General features: G+C 44.1%; 2 protein-coding genes and 1 long non-coding RNA gene across 3 annotated transcripts; 1 reads left to right on the top strand and 2 right to left on the bottom strand.

The window, feature by feature from the left end:
* Positions 1–351: 351 nt before the first annotated feature.
* kctd12b (potassium channel tetramerisation domain containing 12b) lies at positions 352–13638 on the bottom strand. Its single transcript, XM_085790088.1, has 2 exons — positions 12062–13638; positions 352–1462 (listed from the first exon to the last, which is right to left on the bottom strand). The coding sequence occupies exons 1-2, from the start codon at positions 12903–12905 to the stop codon at positions 813–815; spliced, it is 1494 nt and encodes a 497-aa protein (XP_085646214.1). The 5' UTR covers positions 12906–13638; the 3' UTR covers positions 352–812.
* Positions 9485–9776, top strand: LOC146980021 (uncharacterized). Its single transcript, XR_015036926.1, has 2 exons — positions 9485–9610; positions 9645–9776. It is a non-coding gene; the product is annotated as an uncharacterized LOC146980021 (long non-coding RNA).
* A 3767-nt stretch (positions 13639–17405) lies between the features above and the next one.
* Positions 17406–24195, bottom strand: znf711 (ZFX family zinc finger ZNF711). Its single transcript, XM_085790087.1, has 8 exons — positions 24039–24195; positions 22832–22913; positions 22605–22703; positions 21414–22274; positions 21140–21286; positions 20809–20991; positions 20386–20523; positions 17406–20286 (listed from the first exon to the last, which is right to left on the bottom strand). Exons 3-8 carry the CDS (start codon positions 22681–22683, stop codon positions 19106–19108), a joined length of 2589 nt encoding a protein of 862 aa, XP_085646213.1. The 5' UTR covers positions 22684–22703; positions 22832–22913; positions 24039–24195; the 3' UTR covers positions 17406–19105.
* Positions 24196–24547: the final 352 nt, after the last annotated feature.

Below are 24547 nucleotides of genomic sequence, written 5' to 3'. Positions count from 1 at the left end.
CAAAACACACATATACACACCTGGTAATTCATTAGTGAAGCTGGATGAACATTTTATGCAGAGCAGATAGAGGAACAAATGGCACGGTGCGCTGCTTCATGTAGTCATTACTGTCATTATTATTCCACATTCTGGCCGTCTGTAATTACCCACTTCGCTTCCCGGTACATCGCATTCTCGTTTCTGAATTCTCTCTGTCACTAACTTGGAGATAATGCAATCACAAAATGAACAAAACTGCAGAGCTTACGAATCACAGGCGGAGAGGAGAGGAGAGGCTTTGAAGTCATACGGTTAATATTGATGAGGTGAAATAGTTTTTGAGTCGATGACGATGATTAGCAGCAGAGATTTCACTTTTTTCCTTTTATTTTGCATCAGCAAGGTCAAATGCCTAAAAAATTCACACTTAGCTCACATTTTCCAGCTGCTTGATCAGTGAACATGTTACAGAGAGCAGGGCAGAAATCTCTAATTAATGACATTACATATATTAACATTTGACTGAGTGCAAAGAAAATGATGATTCAAATAGTTTTGGATGCTTCCAAATGACAGTGTGGAGCAAAGAAATGTCACTAACAATCTCTAAAGGGAAAAGACAAACCTTAATTGTATCATCCTGTATGTGTGGTTGCTAGACTAGCTAAGCCTAAGCACAACACTTTTAATTAAATGTTTGCTCTGTTAACATGCAAAAGCTACTACATAAAATGTGTAAGTATACTTGCTTCAGTCCATCACTAACAACAGACTCCCCCCATAGAAAACCCATGTCAAATTTGATCACCATGTTGCCACAGCAAAGCTCTTTAGGCATTATACTTCTTGAGCAAGTCATTTTGCCAGTGCCTCTTGCGATCCGGAAAAACTGTGGGCAAGCGGATCTTTTTAAAGTCCTCAATGCATTTCTTCAGATCCTCCTCCAGCAACTTCCTTTCCTCTTCATCCTCTTCCCCCCCAGCAGCTGGACCGCCATTCTCCTTCACTACAGGCCGAGGCAGTGTCTTTAGGTGGAGGGTGGTCGGGCGTTGGGGGCTCTCAGCGGGAGGCGGCGTGGGGGGAGTCGAAGGGGCGCTGGAGGTGGAGGAAGGTTTGGATGACGGCAGACGTGGAGGCAGGACTGGAGGTGACGGAGGTGGGAGGTCAGGGCTATCTGTAGAGGGAGGAGGAGGAGGAGGAGGAGGAGGAGGAGGTGGTGGAGGTGTTAGAGGAGGAGGAGAATCCAGGGGTAGCGGATTCCGGACGTCCACCATCGGGCCACTACCGGTTTCTGGAAGGCTCTGGGTTCGGCCAGCGCTGTTGGACTCCACTGTGGCAGCTTCAGCAGCAGCAGCAGCAGCAACAGCAGCAGCAACAGCAGCAGCAGCAGCAGCAGCAACAGCAGTTTGAGTGGTCTCTACTTCAGAGCTGAGATCTGGGGGGTCAGAGGTCATTGCCTTGAAGTTTAGTGACGAACCACCTGCAGCAGAAAGAACAAATTAGTTATTCAAATGTGAGCAAAATCATTTTGTGTTCAGTTCAAATCATTCAAGAGCATGAGTCAAATGAAGAAAGATTGATGCACATTCACAAATATACTCAGCTGTCAATCTTCTCATTTAAATCTCAGTAAAGAAGAAGATTTCCCAAAATGTAATTCAGCAATTTAGGAACTAGATCTATTAAAATTCATGAGTGAGATGATGAATAGAATATTCATACTCAGGTATCTTATGTGATTTTGAATTAAGCCTCAGCCAACAGGGGAGCTCCTCCACATAGCATTTTGATTACATTTAGCCTTTTCTTTTTCTTTAAAAAAAGGCCTTATCAAATTGTGTCAGTAGCGTGTGGTTGGCACAGAGGCAAACACCTCAGCTCTGAGCTTCACAGTTTCCAGGAGCACAAAGTGAAGTAAACAGACGCTGGCATGAGAGCATTAGGGAAACAGAAATGAGCACAGAAAGGAGCTCCGAAAGAGAGGAAAGGAAGTGGGAGACAAGGAGAGTAGAGGACAGTTTGACTTCATTTCCTAATCTTTGTTTTGCATGTGTATTATCATAGAAGGGATTCAGTGACTGAACGGAGAGCATGAGACCTCTTCACTTGAAGCATGACAAGCCATTTTTCACGGGATGTTGGTTTTTCATCGCATCTCAGTGTGAAGACTGAGAAGGTTGCTGCTGTGCGACTTCTCCGAATAGTTGGAATGGCACATGCACATTCTACACCTCTTGGTATTTGAGCCCCATCAACCATTTTTGAATTGCCCCTCTCGCATTACAAACAGCCTATTTCTTTCTTTTTTTTTTACACAAGTGGGCCGTCTGCTCACCCTCCGCTCTTTGATTTTCACTCTCTGCGTCATCGCTGCACAGCCTCAGATTTTGCAAAACAAACTTAGCTCATGTCCATCCATAAAGCGGATAAATTTCAAAATGCATCTTCTTCTTTTTAGGGAGGGGGGCTTTAATTTTGCGCTAATCCTGGGTTTTTGACCATGGAGGACACACACCATACTGAGCACATTAAGAACTGACCTTTTTGTGTTTGGCCAAAGATGAACTGGGAAAGAGGCCAATACAAATTATTAGTGTCATGTGTGATTTGTACAGCGTCTCAAGCTCTCTTGTTATGTCATTTTGGAGAAGATCCACTTGCACAATTCAACCAACAGCATTTGAGGGAACTGCAAAGCTGTCGGCTCAGGAGAGGACGTATGAATGAACCTTCTCTTATGGTGGTGGTGCTACTTCATGGCGAACCTTCCCTGAGAACAATCTGATGATGCTTTGTGGACTGAAGAAACTTAATACATTAACATTTTTCAATTTAACCATGCGTCAGGCCAGGGCCGTGCACAAAGTTAAATGGTAATGACAGCCCTGCATTCATACTGCTCATTGCACTGCATCATCTGATAGAGTCACAGTCACACAACATTAAATCACACCCATTCTCACTCTCACAGTGCAGCGGCCACATACACGACATGCTGCGACTGTATATGAAAATTCAGAGGAACATCGAATGTCTCCCGCAGCCTCTTGCACAGACTCAGGCAGAACTGTGCAGGTACAAAGTGAAACACACAGAGGCAGACGCACAATACATGCACACGCACACTCATGTGTAATGACATACAAAGACACACATGAGCCTGCACTGTTTCCTTCAACAGGGCTCATCGTCACAGTAACCCGTCTTATATAACAGGAAAAGCTGCTTGTGTCAAATGGAGGCGGCACAGAATATTCTCCCACTGCCTTGGCTTTCTGAATACCTGAATATGAGTATGTGTGTGTGTTTATGTGACAAAAGGTGCACAATGTGAGAGTAAGTGAGTGTTGTCTTGTGTGTCTAATCACATGTGTGCTTACTGTATGTGTAAGTCTGTTTGTGTGTGTGCGCGTGTGTGTGTGTATTCTGGGCATGTATTGGCATTTGAAAGAAGGACAGATAAAGACAGAGCGAAAGAAAGAGGATGTAGGAGAAGGAGGGGTGGCAGAGGCATGCTCTCTACTGTGTGTGTTTGTGTGTGTCGCCACATTCAGTGTCTCTCATAATGAATACATGTGTTTGAGGGCCGCATGGACGTGGGAGTACGGGGGCTTAGCAGTGTCGGAGGAATAATCCACTGGGGGATGGGCTCCATGCTTTCCTCCTCCACTAAGCCTCATGGAGGAGAACAGCGAAAGAGAGCACTCAACCCTTTTCCCCGGGCCACTTCTCCAGGGATATATGCAAAAGCCAAAGCACTTTCTCACACATCCTCTGCCTCTCTCTCGCTCTCTCTCTCCCATCTGTTCACTGTGACACATCCCTCCGTTGCCATCATTACTGCTATTAGCAACTCTAACGTGTCACTGTTGCCAGAGTTTAGCACCTCTCTGTCACAAAATCTCTCCTCTGTGGTTTTATGCTCACCTGAATCTTTACATTTCACTCAGATCATATGGCACGGTGTGAATTCCCACATGCAGCCTTCATAAAACCATGATGAGGTTTGGAAATAGACACATCATAATTTATGGAAAATTATGTTGTGTTACTATCCTAACCTAATGTGAATATGCGGGAGTGTCTTTCATATTGAAATTGAGCTGAAATGAAGGATGGCCTTGATCTTTGTTTTGACTTGTGTGCTCATTTCAAGTAATTAAAGTTTCATTTTGTTGTATTTTGTTCTGCATTTCTTTAGTCAATCAAGGGCTATGCATAGACACTGTTCCCACAAATATGTCTAAAAACAGTTCGGTCATCTTAAAAAAAAACAAACAGCTGCAGTATCATTAGGAAAATATAGTGTAATTTCAGATGTTAATAAATGACTGTATCAGCTGCTTCTGAATTACCTTGAGTATGACCGGGTCAATCAGCCGGTGGATACTTTTTAAAATTCACCGCTGACAGGTGCTATGACCCGAGGACAACAAACAAGAGGACAGCATCATCTCCATGGTAACGACACAATGATGTGCAGGATGTAGAGCTGAACAAATGCATAGTAATGTCTCTCAGGCTGAGAGAGCCTTTTATCCCCAGTCTTAAGTTGTATATATGGCTCTTCCTGCTGTTCTAAAGGGAGCTCACGCTACATAGGTTTGGCAATTACAGCATGTTTTATATCTAATTACCTAGTATTCAGCTCAGATATCCAACATCTGCTTTGTGAAATGATCCGTATGGCGCTTAATGACAGGGTGGGCCTCGCCACCTACAGGCTTCTCATTCATTGTCATCCTCTTGCTTCCTGATTGCTGTCAGAACAAATACATTCAGGGGAGTAATCAGACATAGTAACACTAGATTCTTCAGACTAACTTTACATGCTGGGGCACAAGCACAGTCACTGGAGTGCACTCACAAGTCTCTGAGCAATTACAAATCTGTCAATCCACATAATGTTGAGGAGATGCGTGAAGTAAACAGCTGGAGACCGGGGAGCTGCTGCCAAGCAAGAGAAGCAAAGGGTTTGAAGAAGTAGAGGCAGGGAGGTACATGAAGTAAACTAGTGAACCAGTCATCAATACTTCAACCCGGAGACGAGGTTTTTTCTGTGCATTTGGAGTGGAAACAAATTTTGTTTATTTTTATTCCTGCAGCCTTGCACAAATCTACATCCGCTCTGAGTGTCCTGCTGATTCACCTGCTCCACATGCCTCCTCTTTATCTCCCCCTGCTTTAAACACCCTGAGCTGCTGCCTGGCTCCCACAGCCTGTAACCAGCCTGCCTAAGCACCCTAAAGCCCATCCTGGCGCCCCCTCAGACTGTACAGAGCCTTCAGCCAGGGTCCAATCATGCCCAGGACTGCAGCACCAAGGACAAGCCTGACTGTTGCGATTACTGATAATTAGAGAGGGCAGATTAGAGCCCAAGACTCCAGATGGCCGAGGTGAATCCCATCCTGACAACAACAGTGACAGGAACATTTACATTTCACCACCTCGAGGTGTGCTCACGGTGTTTTCTCAAAGAACTTCTTAAACTCTAACTTTTTACGTAATTACAAGTGACTTCATATTACAACACATAGAGAGGAAACAGTTGTGCTGCTTTGTTATCAAAAAATGATATAACTTCTTTCCGTCTGTCAGTGATTGATGACATGCAGTTAAAACTCATTTTACCTCTTGAGAAAATTGTTTTTGAAAGACAATTTAAATGCTGATATGCTGATCATATTGAAATTATCAGCTGATGAGTATCTGCTTTAGACAGACTATGTGCCTCTGGGGACAGATACTACATAAAAGCACCAAAATTCAAGAGACACAAAACAAACATCCTTGTCAGCCAACACTGATTAGCAGAACATCTGAAATAAACACCCACAAAATTAAAACGATAGGAGAATATGTCTCACAATAAAAAACAACAACAACAACAACACATGCGAAGATAATTAAATTAGAAAGATTTAGAAATTAGAAAGATTTAGAAAGATCCTCTTTACAAAAAAACACTGTAATTATTGTGACTTTTTAATTTAGAAATCCTATCTTGCTCTGCCATGCAACTGTATTGTCTGGAAAATGAGTATGAATAAAATATATATTGCATCAGACTAAGACGTAAGAGTCTGGCAGGGGAAGTTAAAGTGCTTCAAATGTGTCCTTGGTCAGTTATTACCACCACTTCCACCTCACTTTGCCCAATCTGCTGCACACTATCTCTCGCCCCCTCTTTCCTTTCCAGCTGCAGTGGCCTGGCCTCACTCTTCTTGTTCCTCTTCATAGCACATTCACAGTCTTTGTAGTTACATATATGAGGAACTCTGCCACTTGAGTTATCCTCTCTCTCTTTTTTTCTTTTTAGTCTTTTTGCTTTCCGTTTTAATCCAGCAACTTTCTCCGGACTGGCTGACTCATTCTCTAACTTATTTCATGCTCCCTCCCTTTACTTTGTGTTTCACCACATCCCTCATGCTTTCAACTGTCAGTTATTCTTTCAGTGTCCTGGGGCTTAAAAGAGAAAAGAAAAGATTGCAAAGTAAAAGAGAATAATAAAGAGACAACATGGAAGGAGATATATGAGAAAAGTCAGCACTGTACATCACCAGTGACATTTTTCAGCTGCTAGACGGTAAACCTTGTCCCATGTGAACCACCCCACTCCCTCCCCTTCTGTCTTCCCTCTCAGGGATCGCTACCCCTTGACCTTTCATGATGGAGCCCCCCCTGGAGTTCTAGGACCAATATGTTTTTAGACAGCTGCTCTCTGTAGGAGACATGTGTGAAGAAGAGTAAGGAGGAGGAGGAGGAGGGGGAGGAGGAGAGTGTGTGCATGTGCCCATGCTGGAGGATGGAGGATGGAGCGGTGCAGTGAAGGTACACATCTGGCTCAATGCCTGGCTCACTATAAATAAACCAACACACAATAAGATAAAGATGCCCCGAGCCAGCGCTACTGTACTCTGTGCATGTGGGCTTGTGCGTGAGCAGAGTTGTCGTCAAGGACAAATGCAAACACAGAAGGGCCTGAGCTCACGTACGTTTACATGTGAGAATGAGCAAAAGCATGCAACGCTCTCCATGGACACTGGAGCACATAACATGCATAAACTCTCATTACACACACTCAGTATATCACATACTGATGGAGAGAGCAGCGGGGGAGGAGGGTGGGGGGCTCAGGCTGCTGCATGCTGTCTCCCAGTTCTCCACTACATCCTCCTATTGGCTGGAGCTACTCCCGGGTAATTACCAGCAATGATGCTTTTCTGTATTAGCCTGGACTTTTTAATTGCTGCCAAGAGAGGCTGAGGGAGGGAAATGGCTTGTTTGCCTGCTAATGCATTTTTAACTGATCGCAAAGCAGAGTGAAAAGAAGACAGACAGATCTTAAACCTCACACCTCCGAGTCATTAGCCTCACACAGGAGGGTTGTTGCGCATCCTCTCCTAGCAACCTCGCTCCCTCTGTGCATGTGTCCGTCTGCGTTTGTGTCCATGCGCATTCAGAGACGCCAACTGCCTGTTCAGCATATTTGTGAGACAGGGAGTGCTAGTTCATTAGTTCATTGCCCCTGCTTAGCCCCACCATGCCCCCGCGCTGAACCCACCCACCCACCCACCCGTCCCGGCGCAGAGGCCCGGACGGTCATCCAGCCAAACAACCACGTAAGCACAAACATGAGCATGAAAAACAAAACACAGCCAAAACATGCGGGTGTGCAGATCCCAAAGTGGACGAGGCCGTGAAGACACAAACAAGTTTACAGCAGTAGGCTAGCAGATGGCTGGGGCTAAACATGGAAAACAAACAGCGGCATTCAGACAAAATCTGGTTGTACACGCAGTGAGAGATATAGAGAAAATGACTCATGTGCTGCTCTGTTGTCAGTCTGAAGCATGTGGTATATTCATAAAAGAAGCTGCAGTCAGGGAAGCTGAGCTTGTGGTGAATTTAAAGACACATGGCCATGATTCACACACTGTACACATGAGACAGACAATAGCAGTTCTTTCTTGTGGAAAATATCTGTTTCTCCTCGCTTTTATGTTGATGTAATCGTACTATGAATCAATATTAATCCCGACCATATACTGAGTAATCCTGTGGCTCTATGTCAGTCTGGTGTAACTGAATCTCTCTGTGAGTGCTGACAGAGCTGACAGGCCGCTAACAACACGGCCCAGTGAGGCCTTTGTTTGTCTGGGCGAACCAGCACCTCTTCACATAACAGGACCCTTCACGCTGGAGCTGTGCAGGAAGAGAGATAAGATGGGAACACCAAATCCTTCCTCCACGTAAATACTCTCCCACTCTCATCTCAGCCTACCAAGTTATCTGTCTCGCCTTTGCTTTCTTGCCCCATTTTCCAATCCCTTTTTTCCTTTGACGTACATCCGTTCCTCTTCTTCTTTGCTCTCTTCTTTTCTTTTCCCAAATAGGGGAAGTGATGACCCAGCTGGCTATGAAACAAGAGGATCAGGGGAGGAAAACAGACCGGGCCGAGGCTTGTTGCCATGTAGGGCCGCCTACAGTGACAATAGCACCACGGAAACACGACATGGGTCAAATGACTGCCTCGAGGCAGAGTGCTCACAGAGAGAACAGCATTGTGCTCTCAAGGAACATCTCTTTTCTGGCTTGTACTACAGTGGCTAGAGTTCAAAAATGAATTGCAAAAGCTTTTTTGAGAAATTGTCTCAACTTCAAACAATGTGGTTGGAACAAGAATACAAACTATACAGTAAATTAGTAAAGTTGATTGTGTGCTGTGCGATGAGCAGGTCTCACAAATGCAGTCTGCTATTTGGACTCTTCCCAAAAGACAGAGAAGCAGAATTTCATGGTAAAATATCTTTATTGTAACACTCCTAATAAAAGAGGCATACCACTACGGTGACACAACTAAAGCCCGCTTCTTATATGGCAACTGAGCAGGCATGATGCTACACTTTTAAGCCACAAGTTTCACAACAGAGAATTTGGAAAAAAGAAAAAAAGAAAACCCAAGCAGTGTGTCATCACAGCCTGGCCTGTGGACCTCACTGCTGCCACTGTTCAGTGTCTGAGTGTCAACACTTCTCACACATATACTGTTGAATGTTGAGTCTCAAGGCAACTCATGGAGGTAAAGACAGAGAACGGTTTAGGACACTGATGCCTGAAATTTCACACGAGGCGTGTCTCTCCATGCTTGTGCTAATGGCCGACCTTGACGCTCCCAAGTTGCAGTGTGCTGGGGGGTGTGTGGGGTTGGGGAGGGGGGCAGAGACAGAGGAATGCTGCCTGCGACTGTGCAGGCACTGCATCGTCCTGATCTCTGAGGATCTGTCACGCATCTCCCAGACCGCAACAAAAATCATCTGTTTTCCAGGAAGGCAGCCGCATACATTTTTTAACAATTCATGTGAAGCTCAGCTATGTAGGCCAGACTGAGATCAGGTTTAAAGGTCTTATACTAAGGTAATTAGAGTGTGAGAATCTCTAGCAGCACTTACATGAGTCAGAATTTATAAAACACGTGACTCTCACCTACATAACCCTGGTTGTTGTTGTGGTGTACATTACGTTAACCTTTCTTTCTGTGGGTGTCTTAATCATTTCTAAAAAAAAATCATTGGTTTGCACGAAGCTTCAACAACAACAGTTATTCATTCAACGTCCTGGATTTTAGGTCCTATAAGATTTTTACTGTACAAAGTAATTAGGTCAATTATTGGCAACAAAATAAAGGTTTTGTAATCTGCTTTAAGATATCCTGTTATCTCTGCATGTCCTCATTTCTATCTTGGCTCTATTTTCTGGTCAATTGCTTGATAGAAATTGTGACTGAGGGAGAAGGGGGGGAAAAGAAAATGTGGAGGAAAAAAGTGGAAAAGCAGATGGGAGAATGAGCGAGATGGTGCCTCGGGGTAGAGTGTTGGACATTTAATATGGAGCACAGTTTATGTCCAAGGACATTTATTTTAATGGGAAATGGTGAGATGAAAATTTGAATTGGTTTCCTTTGTGACTGAGTTGTATTGTCACTGGAAATTAAAATTTTACACTGCAGTAACAGGAGGGTATATCTACCACCTTCCTCACAGTTTACGCAGAAAGTCGCTCAAGACTGAAAAAATATTGAATTATGAATGGAAAATACAACCGCAATAGGAAGAAAACATTTTTTATTTGACAAATCAATTTGCTTTTTCTGCTGAACACTTTTAATCTCAGCATTGCCTACGCCTGCAGCGACACACTGCTGCAGGTCTAACATATTGACTAAGATGTCAACAGCACGTCATCACACTGAAACACAACATTGCGGTTTCTAGACATTTCAGAATACATGTATCGTCACTGGCAGACTTTCTTCGACCTGACAACCTTATTGTTCAGGTGAATTCCTGCACTGCACTGCACTGCATCACAGGATATTTCTCAACTTATATTCACTTTTTTTTTTAAAACCTCTTTTTAAAAAAAAAAAAAATCTTATTACAGCATCTACATTTTCCTAATGATGTCTGCATTTTTTCCATCACCAATCTTTTGTTGGATTTAAGTGCCTTCAGTTTTTCTTTTAGTCTGAGGTATATGATGTGCAGACCTGTCCTGAGGCTGTAACTGGAAAAAAATCCCTCTCATCACTCGCACCTTTATAACTTAAGTTATAGCCTCTACTATAAACTGCCCTCACGATGCCCTTGCTACAGTTAGAAGACATTGGGCTTTGGCTGGCTACAGTGTAATCCTACCCTTTCTCATGGGTATTCACTTACAGCAAGTGAGAGCTATCATCAAATATGCAACAGTTTCAACAAATACTGAACTTATTAAGAATAACATTGGTTACAGAACACTCAAAACGGGAGTCACCCAGAGGACTGCCACATTTTTCTTTTTATGCAAACAACGCGTGATTATGATGTAAAAGCCTGCCCAAAGAATTGCCTCGCTGGCAAAATGCTCCTAAATATCTGTGCAAAAAGAAATGTCAAAGAAGCACAACAAGCTAAAAGAGAAATGATAAATAGAGCAGTGGGCTGTGAGTGATGTAACACCTTCCATCTCCTCTGCCCTCCCAGCGTGGGTGATTAAAAATACTGAAAGCTCCATTGCACAATCAATACACACACTTCATCTGGCAACCGTTTTTTTTTTTTTTTTCAGTCTATGAGATCTCTCGATATTTTAGCTTTTTTTTTCCTCCATTGAAGCCTGTTGCTTGGTCATTTGCCAATGAACCATTGTCTTTTTTGAAAGGGAAACACCTGCAGCCAACTTTTCCCTTTCAAAATAAAAAGTTCAATGTGTTCCTTTCCCCGTGCACGTGGCTGTATTGTCTCAACCCTCAGTCATTTATAAAAACAACTTAACAGATAAACTATGGCACGTTTCCAATCCACATGGTACTGGACACATTTTTATAAAAACTGAAGAAAATTAGATTTTTGTGTTACACTTCTTTCTTGTGCTGGGGCTGCTCACATCCCTCAAGGCTGATAAGATGTCCAATTATTTGGTAATTTAGTTCAGAGGAGCAGGAGAGAGTCCAATCTGCTCGAACAAGCAGGCAAAGTATAGCACTGTACATCACGGACGCTCTTTGAAGCCCTTTCCCTCATGCTCTAATGACTGTTTCAATAGTCACAGAGACACACTGGGGCGCTTTGTTAACAAAATTAGCTCTTGGATACAGTATTGTGCTTCACCAAGGCAGATGCAGTATATATAGAATACAAAAGGGAAATAGTACATAGAGGGTATCAGTCTCTGGAGGAAAAGGCTGCGGGGTCGCTGAGGTTGAGGACTGGGGGGGACTACAATTAGATGGAGCGACGGTTTAAGCGAGAGCAAAAGCCGGACCTGAGGATGAGGAGGGTGGATCTGGGGTTGACGGGGAGGACTGCAGGCTGGACCTGCAGAGAAGGTATGAAGAGTCAGAGCAGCTGCTGCGTACTGTTCATAGGATACAAGCCGGATGCTGCAGAGAGATGGAAGGGCACAACATCTATGGAACATCTACTGGTGCAGGAGCCATCAGAGAGAGAGAGACAGGATTGCTGGAGGCTGGAGGAAAGGGTGGGCACTTGGAGACAGGGTGGGGGACCGGGGGAACAAAGCCGAGCTCACTCACGGTAGAACACATATTCAGTGTAGCTGGTCCAGATCTTGTCGTCCGTCTGCTCATGGGCAAAGGCGCAGGTTCCTGTGGAGTTACAAGCCACCATGTGGAAGCCTGCATCAGCCAGCTTGTCAAAAGCCTGCTCCAGAAAGGTGAATTTGAGATAGTAGCGGGATGTGTAGCGCTCAGGGGGGCGGTCGGGGTCGCGGCTCTCGTTCAGTGTCTCCCCAAATACCTCTTTGGCCAGGGAGGTCTTCCCACACACCATGATCCGTGCCACCCGGCGGAATTTGGCATCGGTGTGGCTGTCACGGCCCAGGGTGTATGAGCCTCTGTAGCCGATCGTGATGAACCCAGACCTTTTGCCATCCATGGCACCAGGCACCAGGCTGGCACAGGCAGCAGCAGCGGCGCCCAGGGAGCTGAGGTTACGGGCCGTGTCAATCCCGGGCGAGGAGTCCTCTGGGTCACTCTGACATCCCTCGTCGCCGAGGGAGTTCTGCTTGCTGATTTTGGGTGCAAGCAGCTTGACAAGCTCCGGCAGGTTGAAGAACTCGGCCTCCCTCTGCAGCCGCCCGCGCTCTGGAAAGTGGTCTGGAAGAACCAGCTGCTGGTCCCGCATGTAGTCCAAGATGTAACGGAACAGGAAGCCATCACGGTCCACAAAGAAGCGCCCCTTGGTGTCCCTGGCCAGTCCTTTGGCTGACTTTCGACTGAACATCTCCCACAGCAGAGAGTCTGGCACACTTGTGAGGGTAGAGTAGCGGGTGATGTACACCTGACCACCAACATTGAGCTCTATAATTTCTGGGAAGGGTACTTCCTCCCCAGATATGCCACTATCTGGTAAAGCCATGGCTCACAGGTGCACTTGGACGCACCTTTCAAAAAGAAAAAAACTCTCTTGGTTGCAGGGAAAGTTCAAATTGCAGGACTTTGCAGGCGTTCAGGCGCGTTGCTAGTCAAAATAATGTGGGTTCTTACCGTGGTAGGACCGCCTGTGCGACTAAACGGCAACTGCACAATTGGTATGCGCTATGAAGAAAGCTGACCGCCACTACCGCGTCAAAGCCGGCAGCAGCATAAGCACGCGCTCTCTATTCTAACTACAGCTTTTCCTTGTAGTTACTAAATCATAGCGCGGGGTGTTTCAAGCAGCGCTGAGTGGAAGCCCTCTGTCCATGTCCTTTACCGACACTGAGACGTGCTATCCTGAGGATGAACTTCTGCTTTTATCACCAGTTCTCTGCTCAGGAAATGCAGGATTTGCACAACTGTCCATAACGACTCGCGTTGCTCTAATGTTGGTCGGTTGTCCTGGCGCAAACAGGATCAGGTGGCCCAACTTCAATTAAGCAATCCATAGTTGGTGAGCTCCGTGGGTGTCCCGCTGGAGAAAAGCCACGAGATGAAGACGACGTTAAAGATGTAGTGAGAGACGAGGAAGGTGTACAGAAAGATTTCCAACCTTTCCATCCCACGCGGCTGCAATCTTTTCTTTTTTCTTTTTTACGCGAGCTGGTCAGCTGTTTGAGTCCAACCCCCCAACACAACCTCCTGCTCCTCTCTCGTGTCAGACTCTGCTGCAACGTAACGGAGGATAAAGCGGTATATTCATCCCGGTTAACCACGCCCACCCGCCGTGACGCGTCCTCGCCGTGATCCAGGTCAATGTTCCCCTGCCCTCGGAGACCTGTGGAAAATTAGCAGGTCGTTTACTGTTTACTCGAAGAGATCAGGCTGTTGTTTCTCTTTAGGTTATATTCAATAATAGCCCCATATAAACAGATAAATCAAAGCCAATTTAAAGCATTGTGTCTTTTTTGAATATTATTTCCATATAGGCTATTTCAGAAATAGACCTGCCAGAGATGGGAAGATGAGAGAAACCAGACCTGTGCTCCCTCCAGGCTTTCATTCATCCTTATTTCTCAATGTGCTGGCTTGATAAAATAAACAGTGAAGCACAAACAGAAATCACACAGCTGCCCAGTTCTTATTTTGCTGGAGTCTCATTAAAAGCCAGCCTCAGACTTGGAAATGGTTCAGCATTTAATTTTGATGCATTTATTTTTGGGAATCACTCACAGAGGATCAGTGCAGGCATGTCTTACAAAAGGATGGGATAACAGTGACATCTAGTGAGCACTCCTGAGCCGAGGAGACGCTGTCTCTTACAGGACATTGGACATTCACTTCTAATTCTGATCAGACACACAGAGTAAATTAGATTTCAGTACTCTATGTTCCAGCTTTCTCTGAAAAATGAGTTTGACCCATTATTTTCACTTGAATGTGTGAGCATCACCGTGCTGCGTTCAGTGGCTGTTTTCACATTTATCTGCAGAAGGATTAGCCTATACGTGTTTGCTTTCTCCTCAGCTTTCAGCCATATCACATAGTCTTCATCATGCTCAGTTGCCATGGAGATGGGTGCATTAATATGTGATCTCAATAGCTGTTGTGGTTTCATCTATTACATTACAAGTCTGAATGCTTATTTGTGACTGTAAACATAGTTTGACAAAACAGTTTCAACTCAAGGTCCACTTTAAAAACTAATAGGCCTTCCATAAGATGATATATTTCAAGTATAAACACTTGTAGGAGCATGTGTGAGTCACAGACCTGAACTGTCAACAGGCTGTTTGCTATTTATGCTTTTTTCTCTCTCTCTCAAACGTGTGACGTTCACAGCCCTTCCTCTGACTAATCAGCCAGCCGTTGTTGCCTGTCTCTAAGCAATCTGGCTCTGATTTCCCCGAGGGCCCTGCAGACTCCAGGAAGCTTGCAGTGCCATAAAGCCTTGTCGCCGACAGTCTGGATCGGACGTCTTTGGTTATGCGGGCCACCACAGGATCTGGAGGTAATATGGCAACACTGCCTGCCAGTGATGACCGACGTCCAGCTAAATTTCCTGTTTCTTTAAACTGTAAGATGCAGCATCCATATGCTGTGTAAAGTCCCAAAGTCCAAAACTAAACATCCTTTGCTCTGGTGCAGAGTCATGTATAAATACTTGGTGTGTGTCAACTTTAAACTTGTGCCACTGATAAATATTGATTAAACCGACTGTGATTTTTATGACTGAACGATCATCTCCACGCTCACTGGCTTTAAAAATCCCTCAACATCAGCACGTTACCCTGATTTTTACTGACAGTTTCATCATTCTAATCACATCCACACCACAGACCATTGATCCTCAGAAATGTGGACAAAATGACTACATCAAATAAATTAGTTTGACCTTCTGCAGCGGCTGGATTATCTGTGTATGTCAGTCAATTCTCATCACAGTGATGGCCTTTGGAGGCTGTTAGGTGGAGCCTACTGTGCATGTGTGTGTATGCCTGTGTGTGTTCAATGCTTTGCTGATTCAAAATAAGCAGAAAAGAGGCTTGCAACCCATGAGAGAGAGTAGTTCAGCATAATTCAAACAGGAAGTTGGAAAATGTACTCACTGCTGCTGCTAAATCTGCCTGTGTTGAGAGAAAACAATGCAGCTGGTACTGGATTCTTGGATAATAGAGGGGGAGCAGAGGGGTTACTCTGGCAGGATTTTATGGATATGTCTGCATATTGATCTCTGCGTCCACAGCAATTTGTGCTGACAGCTGCACCAGTATGTGATTTATGGGATCTACTGAGGGATCAACAAAAATGAACAGTCTGTTGCATCTGTTTTCTCAGGTGTTTCTCTGCACCGTCCATGTGAACCGACCTGCACAGCCTCATTTCCCTCAGTGCGAGGCATCATACATCTTTCTGGACAGGTGACATGGATGTGCAACAAGACACACATGCAACCCATTTAGATTACATTTAAATATGACATTTTCTTTCTAGTTTATAAAAGAGTCAGCTCCCCCGTGATCCTCTGCAAAGAGGCAGATGCTTTTTTAGGAATTTATGTAATATGGAGTCAGAGTTGCCTGGTGCCACTCTACCAGATCTACGACATATTAATTCAATTAAAGTGGATATTAAACCAGGAAGGACGCCTCGCCTTTACAGCCCAATTAAAATACAAACTTTTTAATCAAATCAGTTGACTGCACTTTCCTAACTCAGTCACCGCTTCCCCTCTTCCTACGGCTACACCCAAATCATTTAATCAATCTGTTTATTTCCCGCTTCTCTGAGGACACTCCCAAACAAGCCCTCTCTGGAAAATAAAAATAACTAATACAGCTTTCATAAAAGTGGTTTCACATTCATCAACATCTCTCTTATTGATCTTTTCCATCTCATCCACTCCCACATTTTTAGTTTGGGGTCTGAATTTGATGCAAGTAGAATTGATGGCTGTTGCAAAGCCATATTATTTTCAGTTTGGTGAAAGCATCAGCTCGGTCAGTGAATGACTCCAGACATGAAAGGGAATATCAAGATTTTGTATATATCTGTAACAGGTCCTTTCATCAGGTATCTTAGTGAATCACTGCCTACTATTTCAATTTAGAAGGATCAGTTTCAGGGTATGTCTCACACTCATGTTTTACTGGGTCATTCAATCAGGTCAGACACTACTGACATCAACAGTTTTTCTATTACCTTCTGTGTTACAATAGAAGTGGATGTGTGTATGTATGTATGTATGTGTGTACAGTACTGAATCTACTTGTTGAGTTGGAGATGTTTTTACTGCCTAAGGATTGCATCATAGCAACTAAGAAAAAAATAATTCTAATGAATTAGTGTGCCCACGGTGAGTTAAACTGCATGCAAGGCTTTGGGTGGATTTGGTGCCTTCGAATTTCAAATCTGGAGCTTTCAGATTATTGTATCATTTTCACTTTGTGCAAGCTGAAGTGGAAGATATGTACTGTCTGCTTGGATAGTGCAGAACAGCTCAGCCTTTCCATATACTAAATCCGACATTTGTGCACAAAAGCGTGGGAGGATGAGACGGTGATCAAGAGAAACTTTAAATTCCATTTAACTAATAGCCAAACGGCTTGTTGGCTTGCTGGAAGCAGTTACTGAGCTTTGCTGGTGTATTTCATCACATCTCAGTGGTTGACTCAAGTTGAACAATGTTAACAAATGTTGAAACTTTGCTTAAAGGTTCCATTGTGGACAACAGAGCACAAATATGTTAAAACGGCTTTAAAAATGGACAGAGCTCTACCACAAAATCCTGCATGACGTCTTCCTTTAATCATGTATTCCTATTTTCTGATGGGAGAAATACAAGGGTATGAATCCATTTTATCTGTATTCTTCGATGTCCTACAGCAGTGATTTGCAAAATAAATTAACAGATGACAACATGCATATATTTTTGTTGAATACAGATCAAATTCCTGACCAGCCTTTCAGCAGTTATGCAGGACATTAAGGACAAAAAGTGTAAAAAGATAATTGTTTATTTTGGTTCTTCCCCACCAGTAGTTTATCCACAATCAGACTGAAAAAAATATATAGACTAAGGTACACGAAATGCAGGGATTTTTAATATATACCACAATTAATTTCATGGAGACAGCATATGTGCATACTTTAAAGACTAATGCCAATATGATGACCACTGACTTCAAGGGAATAATCCATTGCTTGGGATTGGGTTGGGTTATTTAGGACTGTAGGGCTAGGGTATGGGAAACTTGTTAGTGAGCACAAATAAAACACAAAACCCAATCACTTATCCATAGAACAAAACAATAAATGGTTTTCACCCACCACTTTCAATGACAATTCAGTTTTGATGCATTAATGGATCGTGCCCACTTGTTAGAGATGACACTCAAAAACAATCTACTCCTTTACCCACTCACAAAGCTCTGTACGTGTTTATTTCTAGGGTTTATATATATGTATATACATACATACATGTATATACATATATAGCCCCTATACATGTGATTAAAATACAAAAAAAAAAAGTTATTAAAGTGCTTTCTACTGACTCAAACACACAATCTCTGAGAGAATGGTATTGATACAGCATGTTTGAGAGTTAAAATCACTTATTCTTTTTGATTAGCTGTGTTCATCAGTGCTTAAGGGATAAAGACCAACAGATGTAAGGCATGATTGCGATCAAATGGTTAGCCGAGAGCACATCTGTGTCATATAGGTAACGTCACACATGCAACTTGCAGTGGCAGTCACATATAACCACTTCAGGGCTTTATATCGGACATAGAGCCAGCCATCTGTGTAGCTCATATAATAATACACCTGTTATTTACTGGCACCATCATAGCAGATAGAATAGCAGATTTCTGTGTCAGAAATGTGTACACTAAAGGGATATTCTACTAATATACCAAATCAACCCTTCTCTTTGCTGGGCACAGCTGATCAGACCAGAGAATTTCTGTTTCATCTTTTCAGATATAGTTAACAGAATAGCCTATATTATACATGATTCACTTAATAGAATAGATCCAAGTGTTCAGGCTTAGGAGGACATTTTAAATGATGGAAATTGAACTGTTAAGAGTCACTGAAATATCTTTTTAAGGTGCGTAACGTGTCAGCATTACTGAAAACCATTTGTGAACTTATGAATGGCTTTGCCCATTAAAGACCACTGAACGGCATTGAACACAAACATCAGAGTAAAAGCTGGTTAATAAGGAAAATAGATACTAGTTGGTACTGTGGAGGCAATCTTCTCCTGTACTCAGTCCACATCATCTGATAACCTGGCATGACGTTCACAAAGCACCGCTTTCTGTTTTACAGGACACAGTCATCACCTTGCAGCATTTCAGCTGAGTGGGTATAAAAATATAGACATTTGAAACCCTGAATATATGTTCATATGTGATTTTCTGCAACAAAACAAAAACACAATTTACAGCTGTCCCACTCAGTGTACACACTGTGTTTTTAGACTTCACCCCTCTAAAAATGTGTTCTTGTATTACCCCTGGGGGAGGAGGTTTACACCCATTACGACACAGAACACAGAACGGCAATTATGATGTTGTCGTCTTCGTCAACAGCCTACATCGTCATTTCTTTGTTAATACACTAAAATTACCTCTGGGTGTGTGACACAGATTTACTCGGGGAAAAAGTGTGTTTGTGTGCGTGATGACATTACATCAACATGTCTTTATGATGCCTGGCTATGTGCTGGCTCTTCTCTGAAGGTCTCCTAAAGCCCTTGGTGCAGTAGTCGCAGCGGTGGGGGTAGTCCTTGGTGTGAATGGAGATGACATGGCGTTTGAAGCCAGAAGCGTCCGTACTGTTATACTCACAATACTGGCACTGATAAACCTTTCTACCACTGTGTGTCTTCATGTGCTTCTTCAGCTCAGCGGGCTGTCGGAAGCCTCGCCGGCAGCGCTTGCACTTAAAGGGGAGGTCCTTTGTGTGCAAGGACAAAATATGGCGGCTCAGGGTGAAGGTGTCAGGAGCGTTGAAGTTACAATGCCGGCACTGGTGCACCTTGTTGCCCTTGTGCGTCTCCGCGTGCTTCTTCAACTCCGAGGGCCTGTGAAAGCCTTTCTCACACACGTCACACTGATGCGGAAAGTCCTTGGTGTGCACAGAGATAATGTGTCGTTTCAGGTCACTGGAGTTAGTGCTCTTGTGCTCACAATGTGGGCACTGGTGGGTCTTGTGGCCTTGCACCATTTCTATATGACGCTGGAGTTCCCGGGCGTCAGCGTAGGCTTGGGGACAGTGGCTGCACTTGAAAGGCAGATCGGCACCATGCTTGCTCTTGATGTGAGTCTTTAGGTTGGACTGATCTGCGCAGCGGAACTCACAGTGCGGGCACTGGTAGGGCTTCTCGCCTGTATGGGTCCGCATGTGTTTCTTCAGCTCTGACGGATGGCGGAAGCCTTTGGCGCACTCAACGCACACATGCGCAAAGTTCTTGCTATGCACAGCCAGCAGGTGACGGTTGAGTAAGCCCTGTTCAGCTGTCTCATAATCGCAGTACTTGCAGTGATGCAGTTTAGGTTCCCGGTCCTTGACGATCAGCTTGTCAGAGCCCAAGGGGCTGGACTCGTGGTAGCGTCGTGCGTACTCGGTGTATTCTGGAGACCGCTCACTGTTGTGGCTCAGCAGCTTGTGACTTTCCAAATGGTTGTGGAAACTAACCTTCTTGTTGGTGGTGAAGTCGCAGTCTGTACACTGGTACTTCTTCTTTAGCAGATGGTCCGGGTGGTTCTTCATGTGGCATTTGAGGAAGCCTCGTGAACGAAACTTCTTTCCACATATGTGGCAGGGGTAGACTGTCAGAGGCATGCCATCTGGTCCGATGATAACAGCTGAAAGGGAAGTTTAGAAAATTGTGCATGATCTAGATTGCCGTAAACAACCTTCAGTGAGAATTATCAAATCATATTATGTCCATGCACTGATCATACCAGTCTGACACTGCCGCGTGTCGCCTTTCTTCTTCTTCTTAGCTTTGGGTTTATTAAGAGTACGGTTGGCACCCAGCCCTTCGCGGATTTGCAGAAAAGGTGTAGCTGTGCCATTCTTCACCTGATCAATGGTATTACCTGCGAGGACATGAGAGTTTTCATTACATTAACAACAGGCTAGACAACATTATTTAAGTTTACTTCTAAAAAAAGAGACCTGCTAGAATTGGTCACTTTTAAAATACAGTTTGCTTGAAATGTGTTATTTATTCCTGAGCAAATCACCAATAAAAAATGCTGATACACAGAAGCCTCCCAACTGATGCTCTTTTAAACAGCAGACAGTTTGGACACTTTCTAGTGATTTATAAAATATATGTGATACAACGAATGCACCAAAAGCTGTTTCACAACTGAACATACTGATGTCATCATCATCATCCTCATCGCTGTCATCGTCGTCGTCATCGTCATCTTCTTTAGGATGGTTCTTGACTGCCATGTAGACCATCTTGTCACGGCCAACTCCCAGTCTGCCTGATGAGGCTGCTTCCAGGTCAGGGTGGCCATTCTGGTAATCATCCTCTGTTATTACCTCTGTTCCACCTGGTAAACAAATAAACAAAAATACTGTTTCATAAAAAATGACATGTACTATACCCACTTGAAAAGGAGCAAATATAGTAATTTAATAAATTGTGTAAGTTATGTATTGCCAGCAGACAAAGAAATTGTGAATTTAAAAGCCTCTTGCCTAAATCGTCGTCTGCTTCAGCTTTAAAAATGTAGACTTTGATGACCTCAGAGCCGTCCTCCTCTTTGGATTCTTTATCTTCCATTACCTCAGTGCTGATCTCAAGAGGAGTGTCTCCTATGTCCAACTTCTCTCCCACCTCATCCACTGCAACGAGGCAAACAAATATACAAACTTCTGGTTATCCAACATTGTATAATAGCAGCAACAAGAACAGTGTTCATCAATCTATGTTGTGTTATCACAGCTGTTGTTTTATGACAAAATGTCTTACAGGAGATCATGAGGTAATCTTCTGAGCTGCTTCTTGCATCATCATCCTCATCTGTCTGCAGAGGAACCGCCTCAGTTGGCAGCTGTTCGTGTATTATGGTCTCTCCGTTGGCCTCTGTCACCATCAAACCCTCTGACACAAGCTGGTGGTCCAGGGTGTTGTCCTGGTGCTCAGACAGAAGCTCTGCAACAAACACCTGGTCTGGCATGTCATCATGGTGGTGGTTTGAGGCCTGGATGAGGTCTGATGTGAGGACGTGGTGATGGTGGGAATCCAGGGCTTCCTCTATTGCAACTTCTGTCCCAAGAATATTGTCAGGCATGATTACACTGTGCTCTGAGGACACCATGTCTTCACTGGTTATTTCATGGGCCTCAACTCCTTGAGACTGCAGACTTTCCACATCTACCTCAAGCCCTTCGACAACCTCAGCTTCTAATCCCTCCACTTCCACTTCCTCCTCAAGGCCCTCCACAACATGAGCTTCTAGATCCTCAACGTCTACCTCGGTTTCCAGGCCCTCTACCACTTGAGTTTCGAGACCCTCCACTTCCACCTCACCGTCCAGGCCCTCGACAACCTGAGCCTCCAGCTCTACAACCTGCGTTTGTAGGCCTTCAACCACCTCTGCCTCCAAGCCTTCTACATCTGCATGTAAGCTCTCCACCACCTCGGTCTCTAGTCCTTCAACCACCTCTGTCTCCAGGCCTTCCACCACCTGCGTTTCAAGGCCTTCCACCTCAAGCCCATGCTCCAGGAGGATACCCTCATCTGTCATCACATCGGAAAGAAGCATACCCTCAGGGACAGATACCACAATGTGCTCCCCGTCAATGTGAGCCAGACCTCCCATGCCTGCAACTGTAAAACAAAACAAAACAAAAAATGTTTGAAACAACAAAAACGTAATTAGAGCAAGAGTCCACAGCTTTTTGCACATTCCATGTATTGTTATTGTGACTTTACCATTTAGATTGGTATTAATTAAATCATGTTTGCACTGACAGCTTTATAGGATAGGGTACAGAAAGGGTCTTTGGTCTAGGTATCTTGGTCCTTGGTCTTTTTGAGAGCTTTAGGTATCAGCTCTCTTTTCACTAGTGGGGATATTTGGTTTCTATAACATGTTGCATGGTAAAACTAAGAACTGTATACAATATAATGCATACCACCATGTCTTACTTGACCTACCAAAGTCTTGCATGATCATAGCGTGGGGCATCTTTAGCTCCTGAGTGTGAAGCTCCAACACCCCTCCTCCTTGATCCATGACTTTACTCAGAAAAAAGACTGGAAATTACAGTGTATATTGTGTTAGATGTGGTTTTCCACTGTGTTTCTCTTTTTTGTTAATGTGAATTTGAAAGTGAAAGTGAATTTAACTGGCAATGCAACATAGGTATATATTTAATACATACCTTCACATTTGATGACAAAACCCTTAGAATAAAACCGATGGGATATCTGCTGTGCTTCCTTCCATCAAGGTAATCAAACCCTCTAAAGAAGAAACATAATCACAAATTGTGTTGATGAACATTATGTTGACAATAAAAAATATAAACAAACAGGACAATTACTTCATTCACCTTGGTCGGAGTGTTTTATTGTAAGTACAATGTAATAAAATAACAAACTTTATCTATGGGCTCAGGTTTATAATAAGGGCTAATGTCATAACAATGAATGGCCTCTATCAAGGAAATACAGCGGGAAGAAGTCCATTTACTACCACTGAGCAGGGGCAAGTATGTTGTTGACCACTGGCACCATCCATTGCCTAGTAAGAGTACTGCAGGCAGGTTCAACCTGAGAACATGTAGCTATACACCTGGTACTGGTTGAGCCTGATGGCTGGAGCCCTGCAGAGACAAAGGGCTGCCCTGCTCACTGTGCACAGGGACGAGCTCAGAGGCAGCCGCTCTTAGAAGATATACCCTGCTTGTTTTTGTGGGAGGAAATGCACTGTCGTCACATGACGGTCCGAAACAAATAAGCCATATATGTGATGTCTGCAGTGGTATGTAACGTTAGTAACGTTGTGTGGGTGCCCGATTTCCACAGATACATCATCCTGGGGAAAAAATACAAACCAACAGTGTGGTGCCACACTTTGGTCGTGAAAAAGTCTTGTACACTGGACTCTTTGCACAAAACTACACATGCTCGGAGTTTATGGCCGCCAATGAAAGTACCGCAGACGTTATGCAATGCATACTAGGGCGGCTACCGCCCTCCACCCACAGGAGCTAACTAGCAAGCGAGCTAGGGCTGTTCCTCTGTGCGCCATTTTGTTTTAGCATACTGGCTAATTCAAGACAAACGATAACCCGTATTAATTAACTGTTCCGACGTCAAACACGCTAAACGTCACAACATTTATAAAGCCACTAGCACAAGTAAACGTTTTAATTATCGCATTACGATCTGCTCTGGTGTGTCGCTCTTGTCTGCGCGACGACGGCCGTCAGTTTGGCTAGCTAGCCTGCTAAGCTAGGTGGCGCAGCTTCTGCCGCATTATCTTCCATGTTGTTTTTCGAAGAGGCTGAAAGAGGCCCGCTACGGCCGACTGGGCCCTTGTGTCTTATTCAACATGCCTTTCAAATCGATTCAAAATAATTTTACCTGATAACGTCGTCTTCCGACTCTATCGGCGTTTCTCCCCCCTCTCAGTTTTGTCTGTTATTGTTTTGGTTTATTTTTGACGGTAAGCTAAGTGCGGCCTGCAGTTTTGGATCCCCGGGCACTCTTTGCTAGGCCTCGGCCAATCAGCTTGCTTCCTGACAAGCAGAGGGAGGGCGGGGGGCAGACAATGCGTGGCCTCGTTTACCGCTGATCCCTTACTATTTGCGTCATGCATAAGAGAGCAGAGTTACATTAACGCAGTCATTCTCTTAATGGGGACATATTTATGCTCCGTTCGTAAACACAATATCGAGACGTTATCACACAGAGAAATAAAAAATAATAATAATGTCATTGCAGACTGTGCGCTCAGAGTTTGTATGCGTAGATGAGGCCTGTAGGCCATTTTGTCACAGGGGGTGGGTAGCTCCACGTTTGTGAAGCGTTTGGTCATGCATCCAGGAAATATCCAGCTGATGATAACGGCACTGCCGCTCGCTGTCTGTGCT

Source organism: Trachurus japonicus, chromosome 10 (assembly GCF_045865225.1).
Source record: "Trachurus japonicus isolate A0001 chromosome 10, Traja_1.0".
Lineage (NCBI taxonomy): Eukaryota > Metazoa > Chordata > Actinopteri > Carangiformes > Carangidae > Trachurus > Trachurus japonicus.
The sequence above is the reverse complement of the archived record's forward strand: the minus strand, read 5'-3'. Positions and strand labels throughout refer to the sequence as shown.